The 19,877-nt window shown below is 40.5% G+C and overlaps 1 protein-coding gene across 4 annotated transcripts in view; it reads left to right on the top strand.

The window, feature by feature from the left end:
* The first annotated feature begins 18,093 nt into the window (after positions 1-18,093).
* FBXL2 (F-box and leucine rich repeat protein 2) overlaps positions 18,094-19,877 on the top strand; it is a 51,241-nt gene continuing 49,457 nt past the window's right edge. The window contains exon 1 of one of the 4 annotated variants that reach the window (XM_042888959.1): positions 18,094-18,172. In XM_042888959.1, coding sequence (XP_042744893.1) covers positions 18,170-18,172 — 3 coding nt within the window. In that variant the 5' untranslated portion in view covers positions 18,094-18,169. Of the gene's footprint in view, positions 18,173-18,470; positions 18,559-19,877 lie in introns of those variants that run through there. The other 3 variants (XM_042888960.1, XM_042888957.1, XM_042888961.1) reach the window with 3 other exon arrangements.

Raw genomic sequence — 19,877 nt, 5'->3', positions numbered from 1 at the left:
GCAGAGGAGAGCAGAGGAGAGCAGAGGAGAGCAGAGGAGAGCAGAGGCCTTCAAACATCATTTAGTCGAACTGCCTGACCACCTTAGGGATAACCGAAAGTTAAAGCATATTATTGAGGGACAATAATATGCCTCTTGAACAGTGGCAGGCATGGGGCTTCAACCACCTTGCTAGGAGGCATGTTCCATTTGACTGCTTTCATGGTGAACTGGGTAGAAACCTTGCATACTTGATTTCAGATCTAACAATTTTAAGAGTGCACTCTCAACATTCTTGAATATCTCTGAATTTCAAGTAACTCTGCCCTTCCATGAGAAATATATGCAGAACAGCATGAGTGTGTGGCATCTAAATGCTTTGAAATACCTGGTCTCCAAATACTTACATGCCCCTTTGCTATGATAGGGCTCATAATTGGATAGATATTGCAATACCTTCAAATAACTAATTATAGATACATAATTGTCTGAACCCTGTCAAGCCCTGATAGATTCCAGAGCCCTAAAGCAGGCACCACACTTTAAAATAATAGGTAGTCATGTAATGATATTTCCTGTTTGTTTGCTTTGCTTTCTCCTCCTAAATCTCCTGCACTGTTAATATCTTCATTTCTACCTCCATCTTTGTTTTCTCTTCTCTGTTTTATATTAACTTGTCCACTTTCTTCTTCCTCTGTTTTTCTACTCTTGACTTTACAGCGTAACAAAGAAAACAAAATATAGGTGGAAAAAAGAAACATTGCAATTTGATTTAACTTCTTGTACGTCTCATGCTATTTTGTACATGCAACCTTAGCTTACGACTGACGTTTCACTTGAGAAATATTAGTTTTATTTTGGAAAGAGAAAGTAGTTTTCTAGTACACGTGGTTTTTGGGAAAATATTATCTGAGTGTACCCTGAAGGCTAGGAAACCAAAGGCAAATAAAAAAGAACCTCAAATTGATTATTTTTAAGTCAGAAGGCAAATAAAAAGGAAGTCCAAATTGATTATTTTTAAGCTACCCTCATCACGTATGATTTTGGAACACTTAAGGTTGGCAATACTGCAACATGGATCAGGAGCGGTATTTGCCAAAAATCAGTCTGAGCTTTCTCCCTGTTTGCTTCTTTTTGTACCTGGTAGCAGTGCAGGATTTTTCAGGACAGGCTGTTAAAATACACTGTCTGCAAACTAGCAAAGCAGGAGTGTGCATTCTGAAAACAGGCAAAATAGAGAACAGGGGCATTTCCTGACTGCCATGCTCCCTCTTGTCTTCAATCCTGGATGAGGATGAGCTTTGAGTCTGGCTCCAAAACAGCCTCAATTCTCTGTCTCATTCCTTGGACTGATGTACTAAACCTTAAAGCTTCCTCGTGCATCCTCTTATGATCAGAGGTACCAATTAATTATACAAATCAGTGGCATTTTGACAACACAGGCAGGCAGCAAGTATTATTTGTCCTCAGACTATTAGAGGTGAAAAGGGCAAATGCAAAGCCATAGCATCATCCTCCTATTTTGGGATGGGGGTCAGTTTCCTCTGCTTTGTTTTCCTCTGCTTTTAATAGCCTTAACTATGCCTGAGAAACATCTCAGCTTTAATAAGCAGCTTTCCAAACTTGACCAGAACTTCAATGGTGGCTTGTAAAGGACAATTCTCAACAGCTTCATAGCTTTTTATTTCATTAGGAGAAGGAGCAGAAGTAACAAGACATTATACAAGTGGGATTGTGCTCCCTGTTCTCAGATGTTTCCTTCTATTTGTGTAGCTAAGATGTCTGTAACCCTGGTAAGTACCACACTATTTCCAGTCAGATTAACACAAGTTGTTCTGGAAATTCCATGGCAAGCTCCTCTCTATGCAGCTATTACTTTATTTTTCAATCATTTTTAGGCTTGATGCCATCAATTCCACTCAGATATAAAGCCTGGAAATCAGAATATGTAGAATTCATAAAGGAAATATCATACAAAGAAGAAAAGCAGTTATTTACAACTGTAGCAGTGGGGCTTTTCCAAGAATTTCTAAATCTGCGTATTCCTTTGCCCACGATGTTCAGCTTCTGCGGTGGACAGTTTGACAGATCTGAATTGGAATGACGTTCAACACATAAAAAACAGAAACAAGTGCAGAAATCTTGGCAGCACTGCTGCTGGCTCCTTGCTGGTGGCACAGGTATTGAGATTAATCAGCATTATAGCTCAGGACACAGTGAGTTAGGACCAATTGCTGACAGGGAGCCATGGAAGGGATTTGGCAATCCCTGTGCAAACTGAACTTACCACAGAGGGTTTTGCGGGTGTCTTGCAGAGATGCACGCTGCTATGAATGCATATATGAGGAAGCTGAACATTTCCAAACTCCCAGCAACGCTAGGAGAACACAGATCCAAGTTTACCTTTCCATGAGGGCATCACACTTTCTCTGCATTACTATCAGTCTGTTCCTCAGCTATGTGCAGACACAGCTGTCTCTTTCCTGAACCTTCTTGCCATTTGGAAGCTCTTGTGTTGCTGTATAAATAGGGACAAAAGCTTGAAGCTTATCCTAGCACTTGCATGAACCGCACAGGAAGATAAGGTGCTTAAAATCAGTAGTAATATCCTAGGCTGAATGGTGCATTTAGGAGCTGGCAGAACCTGGCTTTTGAAGCAGCATCTTTTTGAGAGTCAGGGGGTCTTGTAGATACAGCCAAACTGTTAGAAAAATTCCTGACTGTAGCGTTCATTTGTCCAGTTCATAAATCTGTCTCTCCGTTCTTCAAAGTGCCAAAAGCTATCTAGCCAGACATCCAGCTTTTACAAGACAGTCTAACAAGCTGTCTGGCTCAATTTGTTGAACTCTGATGGTGCTCCAGATTTTCAGTCAGCAGACCACTTTATAAGTAAAATATCTACTCACAGACCCCATTCCCTTCCGGTACTGGTAGCTTAATCTACCATGTATTAGCTTTAATATGTGTTTTGGTTTTTTTTCAGTGAACCACAAGAAAGAGCCTTGCAGTCCATCCACACACCGCAGTTTCAGATCCTTGATTCCTCAGCCTTTATTGGCCTTCTTTGCTGTAAATGGTGTCAGTGATATTTTCTATGGTCTGGTTATGCATAACATGATGTGAAAAAAAAGCTGCATACTTGGTATGACTGAGAAATTCTGAGTACAAAAGTACTCTTTGGGATTTCTTCAGCCTGAGCTCACCCTGTTCTTGGATAATCCTGTAACAGACTGTTCTCTATGATCACAGATATAAATGGCCCCACAGAAGCTGGAGTACTTGACTATATTACCAAGATACACTGCACATGGTTATAACTAATTGTTGTTTCCATTATAACTTGCATTTTAAAGCTGTTATGGTGCAGTTAAACAGCAGCAGTCCTTGTAAAAGCAATGTTAAGGCTTTTGATCAATAAAGAGTAAAGTAACTCTAGAATTCTGCTAGAATTACAGATTTGTTGTGATGCCACTTCCTAAAAATGGAAATGCTTAAGAAAGAAACCTTGTTTGAAACCAATTCTTCAAGATCTACTCTTGGCATGTATACAAAGGGATTCTCTTTCTTGGCAGAGTAGCTTTCACCTTCCCCTTTTTCTACCACTCACTGCTAAAAGCTTCAGCGATGGTCCCACGAGTGCTCCAGAGAACCTGGCTGCTTTGGTGATGAAGCACAATTCTCACTGGTGATGCAGGCATTAGAAACACAGCCACACAGGCAGTGTTTTAAGGAACAAAATCCACCTCAGAAACAAAAGCCAAGAGACTGAAAATGAATTATTCCCTATTATTTCACATACTGTTTTCTTCTTCTGAAGGACTATAATCCTTCCTCCTATAGTTCTTCCATAAGTGCACACAGTTCTGTCCATCTCTTAAGTGTGGAGTCCGTTATCTTTGCACTCTCTTATGGTGCTGTCTGTGCAAAGCTCATTCAATTACCTTCCAGCCTGTGACTGAAAACTGATAGAATCCTGAGTCATGAAAAATGAAGAAAAAAATGGTAAATACACTATGGGAATGTAATGCTACTAGAGCTCTTGTGTTTTAGAAACTTAATACGTTTTGGCAGGGAAATTCAGTACAACCATAGTGATTCATTTTTCTCTGTTTAGTTTTTGGAATTTGACTAAACTCTAGCAATACTGCATGAATCCAAATAAGATGCTACTTCTGTTTACAATCTTATTACATGACTAATTCTGCATAAAACTTTGGCTAAATATGTAAAGCACAACATAAAACTCATCCTATATACAGCAACTAACAGAGGAGAATAGCTATTTTAAAACTAGGTGCACCTATTTAACACATTTTAGAGCAGGCCTTATTTTCACGAGCTTTATAACTTAATATGCTGTTTTTATGAGAGATAATCATCAGGATTACATGGAAAGATGTTAGCAGAGTAACACATATTGTGAAACAATTCTCAAAATACCAATCAGTATTCTCAATTATGCTTTCTATTTGATTGTTAAAAGCCAATCCTGTTGACCCAGCAGTATACACTTGTTTTTGCAGCCACTATTGCTGCTTAGTAATGTCTTGGGAAATCCTACAACTTTTAAACTTTATGCAAATCATCTAAAAGGAGCCAACTTTAACACTCAGGTCGAATTAGAAAATAGGAAAATACACAAAGTAAGTAGTTTAAGGACAAAGTTGTCTCTAGCTAAAATGAAGCGTGAAGTCCTAGTGACATTATGAAAACACCAAAATGTACATTAAAATTCCTAAACATCGCTGCTATTCACAACAAGCCAATGAAAACATTTGTTATTTCTGTGTCTAAAAGTGAGTCTATAAGTTAGGAAAATGATGTCAGTGTAAAAGAATTCCAAACTAATTTTATCTGATTGGCAAGTGAATTCAAGTACTGAGATATTAAATAAATATTTGACAGCACCATTCCATAGTATAATTTATTTCACATATGCACTAAATTAAAACAAAACGTTTAAACATTTTTCTAAACTGCTAGCAATTTCCAGGCAAACCACAAAGTGAGATGGTGGCGATGGTTGCTATTGTGTAACGGTGGAGAACCTTCTCATTCTTCCAAAGGTCATAAAGAGTTTTGAACAAATAATCAAAACCACAAGGCAAAGAAAAGTATGGCAGTTCGGTTTGAACTTGTAATGACAGAGAATTAAAATTTATTCCACTGAGCACTTCTGCTAGTGGAGGAAAAGGAAACAACGCTAAATGCCTGGTGTTGTATCTGTATCAGGAAGGACTACTGTGATCATTAAAGAGCCCAGTTTTTCTTGGATCTGGGAAAATTCATTCCATGCGACAAGCCTGTTAAGACAGTATTTGAATCTGTGATGTGTCTCAATGACTGGTGACGAAATATGTTCGTTACATAATGACTAATAGGTATCAACAGAGGACGACACACAGGGAGACACTAAGCCCTGCTGAGAAGGACTTAAGGGTTCTGGTTAACGGAATACTTAATATGAGCCAGCAATGTGAGCTTGCAACCCAGAAGGCCAATGGTATCCTGGGTTCCATCAGACAGGGGGCAACCAGCAGGGCAAGGGAGGCGATGGTGTCCCTCTGCTCTGCCCTCATGAGGCCCCAGCTGGAATACTGCATCCAAGACTCAGGCCTCCAACACAGGAAGGATGTGGGGCTTCTGGAGGAGGATCATGAAAATGATCCAGGTGCTGGAGCCCCTCTCCTATGAAGACAGGCTGAGCAAACTGGGCTTGTTCTGCCTGGAAAAGAGAAGGCTAAGGGGAGACATCATAGCGGACTTCCAATATTTGAAGACAGTTTATAAATGGGAAGGAAATCAACTTTCTGTGAGATTAGATAGGATAGTGATAGGGGAAATGGTGTTAAACTAAAGGAAGGGAGATTTAGACCAGATGTCAAAGGTTTTTTTACTGAGGGAGTGGTGAGGTGCTGTAACAGGGTGCCCAGAGAGGATGGGTGATGTCCCATCCGTAGAGGTGTTTCAGGCCAACCGGATGGGGCCCTGGGAAATCTGGTCTAATACTCAGTCTAGTGGTTGGTAACCCTGTGTGTGACAGGTGAGTTGGAACTTGATGATCCTTGAGGTTCCTTCCAACCTAAGCCACTCTATGATTCTATGAATCTATGATTCTATGACAAGAGGCATATAAGAACTTTTAGATATGTTGCACAAACAGATCTAGAGCTCAATAAATCCTTTAGAAGGGAACTGGAATTTTGTGTACCATTTTTTACTGCATGCTGCAAAGGGACTGTTTTTGTATTTACATAGTTTTGGAGGAGATAAATCTAATTCAGTGGCTCCTACCAAAGTAGAGTTTCTGTGCTAGAAAATCTGTGCTATTCAAGATTCAAGCAAAGAAGGAAGAGTTTCACACCATCCCAAGGATACAGTGGAACATTTTTCATACTATAATTATGGGAACAGAAAATCGAGCTAGTTTCAACTTGGTTGAAATGCTAGGGTCAAAGAACTGAAATTCCTTCAGATTGAAAGACTATTAATATAGAATTTTGATTAGAATCCCCATAGAGACAATGCATAGCTGCAAAAAAGTTCAGCTAGTTTATATTCCAGATTTATAAAGAGTCAAGTTCATAACTAATGAAGAAAAAAATTTAGATAGTACTTATCTCAAACAAAAGCTTTACCTAGCATACCATATGCCTTTAAAATACTACAACACTCTTAAAAGATTTAGATATCAAATGCAAAACAAAAAGTACACAATAGCAGTTACACTTACAAAACAAGAATCAAAATATCTGTTCTTTTTTTCTCCTCCATTACAGAAAGAGCTGCAGTCATATTTAACAAAGTCCCAAAGAAGCAAAATGGAAATGAAAGCTCAATTTGATTTATGTAGTGAGATCAAATTCGGAATGATATTTTCCAGGTTTTTTTTTATAGTACATTTTATGTTTCCCCCTTCAGATTCTTCCTCGGCTTACAGAAGCCTGGAGCATCTATTGATTATTCTACAAGTCACAGAACCTTAAACAACATGACATTAGAATACTTGAGCTATGGAAAGGAAAAAAAAAAAAATCAAACAGAGAGTATTGGAGGTTCTACATTAATCTTCACTCTTGAACTAACAATTCATATGTGAATATACACACTCTAATCTTCTTGACGTACTTGCCATTCTGCACACAGGGTTCTTTTCTCTCTAAACAGTGTTAATACAGAAAAATGCATTTGTTGTGAAGCTTCATTCTAAAACAATACAGACTCTGTATAGTACTTTGGCATTGTTCGGGATGAGAAGCATTACATGCACGTAAGCTATGTTATTACAAAAGAAAACAACAAGAACAACAAAAAAAAAAACAATTAGGGAGATTAGAAAGTGTGAAAGAGAAGGAAAATACGGGTTTTGAAAGAGTATAGTGGTGCTGGGAAGTAAACATTTCATCTTCCCAGGCTTACAGTGCCACATAATTGCCATTATGAAATAGCTGCTCATTTTATTGATCATTGAAAAATAAATTATTTGTGTACATGGATGTTCTGCTGTACTTTGGAATTAGCTGCACTCCGTGGCTATTGGAACACAAGCAATGACCTGTTTTCCAACAACATGCAGAAAGGGCCACAAGGTTGACACCAAAATCAGTACTTAATTATCTACCATCTTTCTTTCCAAAGGTCTCAATATCTTCTTTGGAAATTTCTCCTATTTTAAAACTTTTTGTTTAACTGTACATGGACAGATGTTACAAACAGAATCTTTATAGGTAAGCATTGGGCACAGATTGGACACATTCATTGGATTTCTGTTTGTGTAAAGCTATCTGAATGACATGAATTCTGGTAGAAAATTTAGTAAAAAAGTTTCAACCCTCCATAAGAAAATGCCATGTATTTTTTCAAGCTACAGGAAAATTAACTTTTTTCATTTGTATGTCAGTGAACATGAACATGGCATGGAGCTGTGGATTCACTGAATGAGTACAATTTTTTTTTTAATAAAACAACATTGCTCAAGTATGCACCATTAAGCAGCTACTGTGCTGCTAATCTATTATCCCAAATTACGTCGGATTACTTTGGTAAAATTCAACTAGAACATATTAGAGCTACCTTTATTTCTGCTTGTACTTGGTTTGAGTTGAAATGTGACATATCCTGATGTCAGACTAGTTTAAGTACAAGTTCAGAGCTGATGATGTCTAAACTTTTAGTTGAGGCTAAAAAAAAAAAAAAAAAAAAAGTATGTAGTCACTCTTCCCATATTCTACCAAAATAAATTACCATTTTCAAAATATTATTGAAAAATACACTTCCAGTAGGTGAAGGATTTTAACATTGGACGTAAATACAATTGAACTTCTTTCCCTGATCTTTAATTATATTAACTTTCTTCCAGCTCTACTTCCCTCATCACTTCCTGTCATGACCCTAGTGCAGCGTTATGTTGCCCATCAAACTGGATGAAGTTTTTCTTCTGGGCTTACAGCGAACGTAGGCTTCAATTCTGCTGATCTGTATGGTGCCTGGAGAATTGTTTTGTTTTGAAATGAGGTTGGCTTACCACTTTCTGTTGTAAACGCCATTCTACAGTGCAAACACATATGTTGATTTGGCTTATTCATGTCTCTCAGCTCCCTGGTGTTACGCTACAGAAAATTTTACCACAGAACCACTGCAACAAGCATACTCCACGCATCCAAGTCTTAATCCTGTACAAATATCATGCAGACGTCTTGCTTCTCAGTATCATTTTGAGTCCATTTCTGTAGCATGCTTGCTGTAAAGCATCCTTTTCATTAAGCTCAAGAACAAGCAAAGAATACGAGTACAAAAAACATAGATGGGTAAAGTCAGCAAATAGAACTGATAACGTGGACTTTGTCAGCAATTTCAGATTCCACTTCATGTAACAGGAGTGCGAAGTTAAAAGATGCCTCAGCGAATGATTGAACCAAAGTGACTGCTGAGGGAAATTTTTAAGATAGTCACCATCTCACACTTGTCTCACTGAAAGGAGCCTGCTTCTTTTCATTCCTACTACGGATATAGAGACACCTTGTTTGCAGACCTAACACATACAAGGCACGTACTTATTACTGCATCCATTACACAGAGTTTGCAGATCATCTGGCAGTATATGCATTCCTAGATTAATTTGCCCTTTCTGAGAATAAATTCTGTTTCATCCACCTGCAGGACACTAGGGACCATCAGGCTCCAGAACCATGTAATCAAAAGAGCTAATGTTGAATGAAAGAGCTAAAACAAGAACCAAGAGGCACTAGTAGAATACCATTAACCAAGAATTCCTTAACGCATCTGTTTGGAGACCCATTGCTCGCAGTTCCTCTCAAGCACACATCAAGCAAGGTGCTGGAAAAATGGCAAAGTGCAAGCTGTCACTTCAGTTCAGTCATATTAAGAGAGCTGTGGAACTTGAGGGCTTCGGCTCAGTCTCCACATGGGAAAGCTCAGTAAAAACAGTCCTGCTTGAAAGAGCAAGACCTGGCATCTAATGTTCATATTATTCATGGACTGCACTTACATTTCCCTTAGTGACAAATGATATTTAGGCTTTTTTAGGAACATCCCAGAGTATTTTTTTGCCTTCTGTGTACCAGTGATAAACAGACAGCAGCTGTGCAAGTGAACACCTCTCCACGCACAAGGTATACTTAAACTGCATTAGCACAGAACATAAAGTGTTCACATTCTTCCAAGGAAATTATAAGCCATACCATATCTTGACCCACTGAGCTATGTGGCAACTTCCCAATAGACTTGAAATCAGGACATTGCTCCTAGATAAACTGAAACATTGGTCGCATTCTCTAGCCATTGAAGATTTGCACTACTTAGGGTACACTGTATGTATATTTAATTCTGGGGAGTCTATTTCCATAAAGAAATTCCCCAGAAATTTACAACAGCACCAGAATACCTGTACCAAAGAATCACGGAATGCAGTGGATAACCTCTAGAAAAGCATACACAGCTGTATAATCAATGAACATACAGATATTAGGAAATATACCAGAGAATTTGGCTAAACAGTTATTATACCAAAAGAGAATAGATAAAATGCTTACCTGTATCCTAGGCTTGCTGTAAAACTCCAAAGGAGGGGATCTCCAGAAGACATCCTTCCCACCTTCACTCAGCTCTTAAATGGGTCTAGGAGAGGTGCAGCCAGGCTCCACTCCTTCTGGCAGCACAGCTGAATTGCCTTCTCCTGTGCTCCCATGTCTGACTCAGTGCTCGCCTCAGGTGGTCAATCAGAGGCTCAGGCTGTGATTCAGCAGTTCCCATACAATAGTTCTACAGATAGTCTGTAGAAATCTCTAGGGATTGCTTGGTTGTTTTCTGCATCATAAGAAGAAAAAAAAAATTAGAAGTGAAAGTCACGTTATGAATTCTTGAACTAATTTCACTGATGTCTGTAAAACTACAGTGGAGATTAATTTAGTTCTGTGCCAAGGAAAGACATTAAGAATGAAGTTATGGATTTGTGTTTTTTTGCCTGATTTTGTTTTTCTGGTGATGAAAAGACACAAAAACACATTTTGTGTGGACCTACAAATGGTCTTAATAACATATTCAATCTGAAATAAATAAAATTCACCTTTCACAACTTTTAATGCCTTTCACTAGTATGCTTATTACAACAGATAATTGTAGAGTTGTCATGAGGATTTTGTCACCATTTATTGTAAGCCAAAATAAAATTTATTTTTAAATCTAATGTATTCAACATTTAAAATATATTTCCTTCATAAAAATACAGAGATTATGGAAATTCTTTAGAAATACGGTCTTGGCTTTGTTTTTGCATGTTTTTCTATGTTATTGCACACTTTTCTGGATATGTTACGGTATTTCCAATCAGCCATTAGTAATAGGTTTAGCAGTTGTTTCAACCTCTCTTAAAATGTTGTTGTTCTCATTTTTATTCCATAGAAGGCAATTTAGGCATCCATCTGCAAACACTTGCTATTTGAAGCAATGCCTGCTATCATTAATAGTCCTTGTGAAATCACAGAAGCAAGTACTTTACCTAGTAATGGGAGTCTGGAGGATTGGAGCTTAGGTTGCAAATGTTCATTTAATTTTGGGAGGACATTCAAGCAACCCATGTTTCACACTACAAGTGCATACCACGTTCTGTAACTCCTGGTTTCTATTTCTGTCACTGCCTCTGACCAGCTGTATGTCCTTGAACATGCGCCATGCTCTCACTATGCTTCAATTTACCTAGATTTAGAACAGAAATAAAAACTGTCCCTAGGCATTTGAGAGCATAATGCCTCACTGGGTAATCTGAGAACTAACTGTGCCAATGACAAAAGTACACTGAGGTCTTCAGTAGAAATGCACCCTTCTGAAAAGTCCATGAACATCAAAATTTTCACAAGGGATTTATTCTCCATTTCCAAGAGGGCATCACATCTGTAACTCCCACTTGTAGATTCTGTAGCATCAGTATTTTGAGGTCCCACTCAAAAGCCCATGAAACTAAAGGATGTTCTGGTAGCATTAATATTTGTACTTCATTTTGTCTAGATAACTGTGCTTATTTCAGGAATTTCAGGTTCCTTATATGGTCAGTAGGGGACAGGTGGATACCTTACTTCTCACAGGGAATCTAAAGGGAATCTGTTCTAATCTAAGCAGCTAATTTAGATGCATAAAACTCACTTGGATCCAAAACTGTGCACTGAAACAACTGAATACAAACAATATGAAAGCCTCATGCATCCAGTTCAAAATGGTAATTTGGAAAGATATAATCTCTGAAAGGATCAGTGAATCTAAACCGACCAGAAAAACACATAAAGTAAGTATCTATGCTATCTCCTCCCTATTGTGTTCTTTTTATTGGCGAGCCAGATGAGAAAGAAAGTCTCTTCATTTAAGTCTTATTCAAAGTCCAATATTTCACAATGTTTGCTTTTTCAAACAATCAAACAGATTTTTTTACATTTAAGAAATCATAAATAAGAAATATACAATAACGGAAATGTCAGAGACATAAATTATCTGTGGTGTTAAAGCAAAAGCATGTATTCCAAATTTAGAGAAGTCAGACATACTGCCAAATCATTTGGTCACAATCATTTTCATTTCCCATTTGAAGTTCTAGTATTCACATTCTCTCCTGTCTTTATCCAACCAAACACCATTCAAGTTTCTGCCTGATGAGAAAACACAGATGCAATGATTTTTAGCTTACCTGGACAAAAACTAACTACATTAAAAGGGTTTTATTTCAACATTTTCAAACTAACATCGTTAGAGAATTTCAGGATAAAACATACAGTGCAAAATGGGCTCATCAATGGGCCGTCAAACAGTTTCAACTTAAACTATGTCTACTAAATTCTAGTAATAATTTCAGTGCGCCAATGTGAAAATCTTTGGCGGGTACATTTATGCAAATAAATATACACATTCTCCAAAAATGTAAAGTTCAGCTAAAAATCTTTGCAAAATATTTTGAAGAATTCACATTCACATCTGCTAGTGTGGGGCTTCCAAATACCTGTAAATTAAAAAGAAAAAAATAAGAAGCACAGCAGAACAGGCTGTGAGCAAAGGATTTTATCACACTTTGTAAAGGGTATCCTATTCCATCGCTCAAATGAAACAAATGAGAAGTAATTTAAAGAAATTTTAAACAGTAACTTTCATTGGTGTTTATGACACAGGTAGAAGATTGACTCGGACTAAAATGCCACTACACTTGCAAACTTCAGTTTTACTTTTAGTTGCAATCACACAAATTTTACTTCAGCTACTTTTAATTCCTCTAATTGTGACTTCAATTTCTGAATGCAGCTCTAAGCCAAAATATACTAGGCTACTGGGGAAGCCAGACCTGGTCAAATAGTTACCAGCAGTCTGTACCACATGAAAAGCTAGTCTATATCTGTGCAGTGTTGATAGATACATGAAACAGCAGTTAAGCTTTTGTTCCATGTCCTTGTCAGGAATCTAAGTCAACTTTCCAAACTTTTGTCAGACTAGTTTTCTCAAACAAATATCTTCTAATGGCAAACGTGATTGACATTTCAACACTTCTTCAAGTATAAATTAAATTAAAAGCACCTACGCAGAGGATCTTCTGTCAAAACTGTATGGCAAATGAAAATGTGCTCTGAAATTCTTTAAATGTACCAGATTAGAAGAAGCATATATACAGAAAATTCTGGATTTGCATATGGAGAAATTTCTATACCAGCTCTCAGATTTCATGCTTGCTGAACTACTTTAGTAAATGAAGATAATCAGCCACAGCATGCTCTTATAGGACAGGTGCCATGGCTTATCAAGGTCTCACATACAGATAACAACTATCAAGCAGTATTATCTGAGTGACTGTGGTAAAGTTCAAAGTCTGTCATATCTGGCTGAATCTTTGTTTATTGTTTGTATTAATTAACTGCCGCTTTAAAAGCAGAATTTAAAAGCAACTCTCTCAATTTTTCCGAGATAATGGGAACATAAAAGAAGGACCAATGTTGACCTCTCAAAACTGAAGAAAAAAAAGAAAAGATGCTGAGAATGCATTATAAAGAAGTTGCCACACACACTCTCTTTGGCTGAAAATGATGTCTGATGACTCCCAGAAGACAGTGCAGTGATCATCTACTGCACTCTCCATTTTGTCAACATCTCCCTGACAACCAGGACACAAAACGGGTTACAGCACTTCAAAAGTAGTCTCACAAATGCTGTAGCTGGTACAATCACATCCCTCAACCTCTCTTGTTAATGCAATTTTTGTTGCTGCCACAGTACACTTGTCACTCGCGTTCAGTTCACTGTACACTAGAATGCCTATGTGCTCTCCTACAGAGCTGCTTTCTAGCCAGCCAGCCTCCAGCCTTGTAATCATGGATGTTACTACATCCCAGATGTATGACTTTCCATTTGCCGTTGCTAAACGGCCTGAGATTCCTGTCAGCCCATTTCCACAGCTCGCAGAGTTCCCTCCGAATGGCTGCCCTACTTGACAGCATGTTACCTGCTCCTCACAATCCAGGAATGAAGTGGTTGAGGATGCACTATGTCACTATGCCAGGATGCTATGAGAAACTGTGTAGAAGGCTGCACTTAAGAAAATGTCTTGACAATGTTCTTCCCCCCATCCATAGTCATATCAACCTAAAAGACAGTCACAATGGTCAGAGTTCATCTGCTGAAAGTTTCATGTCACCTTACTGTATCCTCATGTGGCACTTTCCATGAGGACTTCTTCCGTAAGTTTTCCAAGGACTAAGGAGAGTCTGTGGTTCCCTGGACCTTTCTGCCCTTTGAAGTTGAGTGTGACATTTGCCTTTTTCCAGTTTTCAGGGCCCACCATGACCTTACAAAGATGATAGAGAGGCCTCACAAAGACATGCTCACCTCTTTCAGTTTTTCACCTCTAGTGAACGCTCAGAACACTCTCTAGTTCTGAGCATTTGTGTATGCACAGTTTACTTAAATAATCACCAGCTCAGCAGTCCTCTACTTTTAATGTTTTGTACACATAAAATGCTGTACACAACCCACCTACTCCTTCAAACAAATTGAACTTAAGTAAAAGTGATCTGCCACTCCTGATAAAATATTCAGGATATCACTGTGAGTAGCTCCCAATTACTTGACAATTCTCTCCCTCATTGACAGCTCCACGCAATCTGAGTGCTGCTCAAGTCCCTCTCAGGAAAGAAAAGCATAGAGGTATTAGTTTGATTCTACCCAAGTGGGTAGTCAATCCTACCACCACTACCCAAATGGCAGTCAGTTCTGGTATACTCAGCTAAAGATCTGCTCATTTCCCTCTACTTTCCTCAGTAGAAAAGATCTTGACAGCAGATTTACTACTGTTAACATTTTGCTGAGAGGAGCTAGCACACCAACAAATTGTCTGAGTAGGGCAGGACATTCCCAACCTACAGTGAGTGCACTACTAGTAGCATGAAAGCAACTTCTAAAGAGACAGCAATACCATGAAGTATAAATCATGGCACAGAGCTGGCACGTGCTGGTGCTTTGCTCAGGGAAGGAAAACAATTTGGGAAGTCTCAGTGTATGAGTCTTGATGCACATGAAAGGCTATGTCAGACATTAAAACATGACCTATTTATGCTTCAATGTGAACATGCATAGCACATCAGAAAAGCATCCTAGAAACATGATATCCCCCCCGACCATTTTTACTTGTAATGACAATTAGTAGATATGGAGCTTCTTGTTGCAATCATTTAACTGAAGAAAAGATGAGCTTCAGATCCAGTTAGTAGTTTCAAAAGTTAACCACTTACTGCCATTTTCCTTCACACTTGTAGTCAAAGCCCTTCACAGCTGAGTTGTGTTAACAAGATCCTAAGTGAGCTCTTCAACAGTCTCAGCACAAATTTGATGCACCATCAGGTAAGCTCTACCAGCCTTGGGTGTGCTGTGGAAGCAAGAGTTGTAACAAATAGCCAGGAACTGCTGCATCCGTAATATGTGGTGCCTGATCTCTAGGACCTACTCTCATTTGACTTGCATAAAAGGAGATAGGAAGAAAAGAAGGAAAAGTGAGATAAGACAAGTAATTACTTTGCTTCAAACCAAGTTCCTACAGCTAGTGAGGCAAATTCCTGGAAAAAAATTCTACGCAAATTTATAAGCTTGAGCCCACTGCTAAGAATACCAAGCCAGTTCTAGACTCGAAGGCAATCAAACGACCACTGTAGAGGAAACTACTGCATGGCAAGTTTTCTCCTGCACTCCAAATATTCGGTAACTGCAGCCTGGCAAGGTTGGGAAACAATATGCTTGGGGAAATTTTCAGTGGTTAGGGACTGAAGTTGGGGAAAGAATGAATGAAATGGCTGGAATCCAGAAATAAAACTCAGGCTGCAACACTGGGCTTCTCAGTTGTTGCAGCTAGAATCTGAAAGTCCCTTCTGGGCTGCAGAACCTAACAGCATAGAGGCCTCAGAGCTGTTGTTTAGGAAGAGCACGGCCTCCAGAATCAAGCCCCTCTGCTTTAAACCCTTACACTCTCTGCAAACTAACCCACTCTCTTATAGTTGACATTTGTTCATTTCCCATGGCAAGTACTTAAATCATTTTTCACTTATTTTAAGTTTGGTTTAAAAAAAAAAAAAAAAAGTAAGTAAGTAAGAAGAGAACTGGGTCAGCATTTAATGAGAGTCCAGAACGATTAGGAGGAACTTAAGGCAGCCAAATTAAAGTTGAGCTGCTGAATACAGTTTTGTAAGAAAGTAAAATACATCAGTAATAGCTAGTTAACCAGTCTTTCTAGAATGACCAGTGTAAGGCATTAGCTAAAAACCTGATCATTTTAGAAAAATGATAACATGAGAGTTGGATGAAAATTTTCAAATGAAGTTTTTTCCATCAACAGCACTGCATTGCATCGGTTGAAAACAAGAAACTAATTGTGGATATATTCTCTTCACACTTCAAATGGGGATGCTGAGACATTCCACAGATGGCAAATGGAGAAGACAGACCAAGATGTATGCACATTTGTGAAGTCTCCTTCCCAACTAATTGCTTGTCTGTCAGAACTGAAGCCTGACTAAAGGGTTGGGTTTTTTTGAGTAAGCTTTTCTTGGATTGAATTTTCAAGTTATATCACAATGCAACTCAAAAAGAAAAAAATAGTCCAGAAGGTCAGTAGGTGCAGCACTATATCATCATTAGTTGGTCTGGATCCAAAGATAAAAGATTTCAGTCTCTCAAATCCTGAGCACATTCACAGGTGGCAAATACATAACTGCTTTTTCTTTCTTGAGGGAAGAAACAAGGAGTTTTTTCTCCTACAGCCTTTTAATACATAAAATATTGGTTCAAATCTATTCTGTAATGTTCCATTCCTTCCCACAGTTTTTGATCAAATGAGAACTGATGTTGGGCCATGGAAAGCCTGCTCCACATTTGTCTCTCATCTTGCTTCAAAGAGATCCCTATTGGGCCAGTTGTTCAGAACTCCATTGAAACAAATGCAGTCATTATTCTGCAAGGTCTCTTGTTTTTGTAAAAGATGATCTCTTTTTTCTTCAGGTTGCTGCAACTCTAAGTGATTCTGGCTCCTTAAATTGCTTTCTCTTTATGGTAGTGATAGGAAAATCTATCACTATTTTTATGAGAGTCCAGAAATTCACATTGAACTAAAAATCATGCGACAATCATTTTTTATTTTTTTATTTTTTTTTTAATGTGAAGCAGTACCACTCAGGAACTGCTAGCCTAGGCCTCCTGCAATTCAGCCGAACGTGTCTGAATTGTTTATACATATTTCACATTTCTGAGGCTTTCTTCCCTGCTATACAAACCAGATCAGCTGTACGTATGAACCAGGTTATTCTCTGAAATCTGGAGAGCGAGACAGTAGGTCCAGAAAAGTGCCAACAAATGGTATGTGTACACACCAACTATTTCTCTGTGGGTTCTGAGAAAGGGCACTTTCCTAAGAAAACATATTTTGCTGTTAATCAAACCAGAATGTCTCATTTCTTCAAGGAATGAAGGCAGCTCGTTCCAAACAGCAAATTTGTGTTTTTCTACAATGGCCGCTTCTGTCTCCTGCAAGCCTGGAGGTCGCACCAACAGAAAGCAACGCTTGCTGGAATAGGCAAAACTGAGGAGCAGAACCCATCTATCTCCTCGGTGTTGTATGCGGTATTGTGACTGCTGAACAGATGTAACCTGTAAGCGCTACTGACAATACTGTCCTTGCCTTTGAGCGTGGTTTTATGCTGCGTTCCCACGAGCGACTGACAGCGCGCGTTACTTTAAAGAGCTTGGCTTCCTGATAGGAGAGCTGCAAATCCCAATCTGAGGCTGGAGGAGCAGCCCACCGGTGGGACACCATAGCTCGGGAACGGAGGGGGTTGCACTGGAGCCGCGGGAGAGCCCGTGCAAGGACCCGAGACCGGCTGAGGACAGGCCCACCCACAGCCGCCATCTCGCCGTCCCCTGAGGCGGCCACCTGGGGCGGGAAGGAGGAGCCGCCAAGCTGGGAGTTGGGGGGGGGGGGGGGAAGGCGGTGCGGCGCGAGGCCCCACCGCGCAGGGGCGGTGCCGGTCACGTGGGTTCGGCGGCGGCCCCGCCCCGGCTCCGGCGGAGGCAGCGGCGGCGGTGCGCGCGCGCAGCCCTTGCACCTGGCGCTGTCCTCGGGGCTCCGCGTCGCCAGGACAACCGGCCTCGCCGCCGCGCCTCTGCCATGGTGAGCCCGCCGCAAGGCCCTCGGCCCCGGGGCGGTGCGCAGTGCCTCAGAGGCTCGGCCCGGGCGCTACGGGCCCAGGGCGGGGAGCGGCAGCGCGGCAGGGCGGTGCGGAGCTGCCAGGGCGTGGCGGGCTGTGTGCGTGTGTGTGTATGCGTGCGGACTGGGCTGGCGGTGCTGTGTGTGTGTGTGTATGCGTGAGGAGCAGCGCTGTGTGGGGGCACTTCCACGGGCGTGCAGCGCTGGGTGTGGCCGCGGCTGTGTGCGCGCTGCACATACGTGTGCGGTCCGCCGTGCGCGCCGAGCGGCCGCGGGTCGTGCACATAAACATGCGTGGCGGTGGATCGATGCGTATGCGCAGGTGGATTTATAACCACAACAGAGCTGCGGTGCGTATGCGGTGGACGTGGGGTCGGCCGCGTTGCCGTGTGGAGGAGGCGGGAGAGCGGCGGAGCGCCTCTGTGCGGGGCTGCGGGGCGAGGGGAGCTGCGTGCAGCAGGTGGCGGGGAGCCGAGAGCGGCCTGCCGGGCTCGGGAACGGTGCCGGCGTCAGCCCCGGCTTCGGGTTCAACTTCGGCGACCGCCGCCCGATCGCTTCGCAGCGGCCGCTGTGTACGGGGAAGGCTGCCAGGCTTTCACGCGTGGGGCGATGCGGTGTTTCAAGGCAGAAGGTTGGTTTGATGTGTATGAGGCAGCTGTGGGTGTCCTGCTTGGGGTGGAGTGCCAAGCCCTATAGAGGGAAGCGGGATGCTCCTCTGTGGCAGCGTGTTAAATTTCTCTATTGCGTTTGCACAAAGAATGCTCCTTCTGTCCCTTCCCCATGTATTTTGAACCTGAGCAAAACAACCTTGAGAAGCGAAACGTGAGGAGGAATGATAATATGGGTAGCCAGCACTCGCAGTGCACCTCTCCGTAGTGTTGCATACTTAGAGTAGACAGACTTGATCAGCAGAGGATACAGGAAATATATGTTGCTACAAGGGATAGCGAACACCAGTGAGTGTGGCTGTAGGTGGTGTGGTGTTGGCGATATGGTTGTAATGTGACTTGATGACACCCCACTCTGCATTGGCTTTCCTTCATGTGTGCTATGGGGCTTCTCTGATGTGGAAGATCTGAAAAGCTAGCTTAATAAAACCAGATTTATTCCATGTTGCAGGTATGGAAACAAAAAGAATAAAATATTTGATGAGGTGTTTTACGATATAAGTAAACATTTTACATTACCTCAACTCTGAGGAAGATGAAAAAGGGATTCATTTTGACCAGATAACACGAGACACTTCAGTATAGGGAATACTGGTGTTTCTACAAATCAGAAAGACCATTGGCTTATTGCTTGCTTATTTTGACAGCAGACTGCAATAGAACACTGATTTAGCGATCTTTGTTAAAATTAGAGACTGTGTGGGGTTAGCAGATGTGGAAAGTTGAAACTGAAGTCAAATTTTGACTGAAGCATAGCAACTATTTTTAGGTTAATGGAGTAAAGTAGTACTAATCTTGGCACTGTGACAGTATTGATCTGAATGCCAGCAGAAGGCTATACATTAACAGTGCTTCATCTGTTTTGTCAATTAGAAGCTAGAATAACAGCATCAATGTCATTATAAATTACCAACTTGTCTAATCGTTCTGGTAATATTTCTCGTAAATCAGAAACGCACTTGAAAGGGATATGCTAAGTATGACAAAACCATATTAAATTG

The sequence above is a fragment of the Lagopus leucura genome, unplaced genomic scaffold (assembly GCF_019238085.1).
Source record: "Lagopus leucura isolate 7727_CA_CO unplaced genomic scaffold, USGS_WTPT01 Super-Scaffold_100157, whole genome shotgun sequence".
Lineage (NCBI taxonomy): Eukaryota > Metazoa > Chordata > Aves > Galliformes > Phasianidae > Lagopus > Lagopus leucura.
Note: the sequence above shows the minus strand (reverse complement) of the source record. Positions and strands in the feature narration are given on the sequence as shown.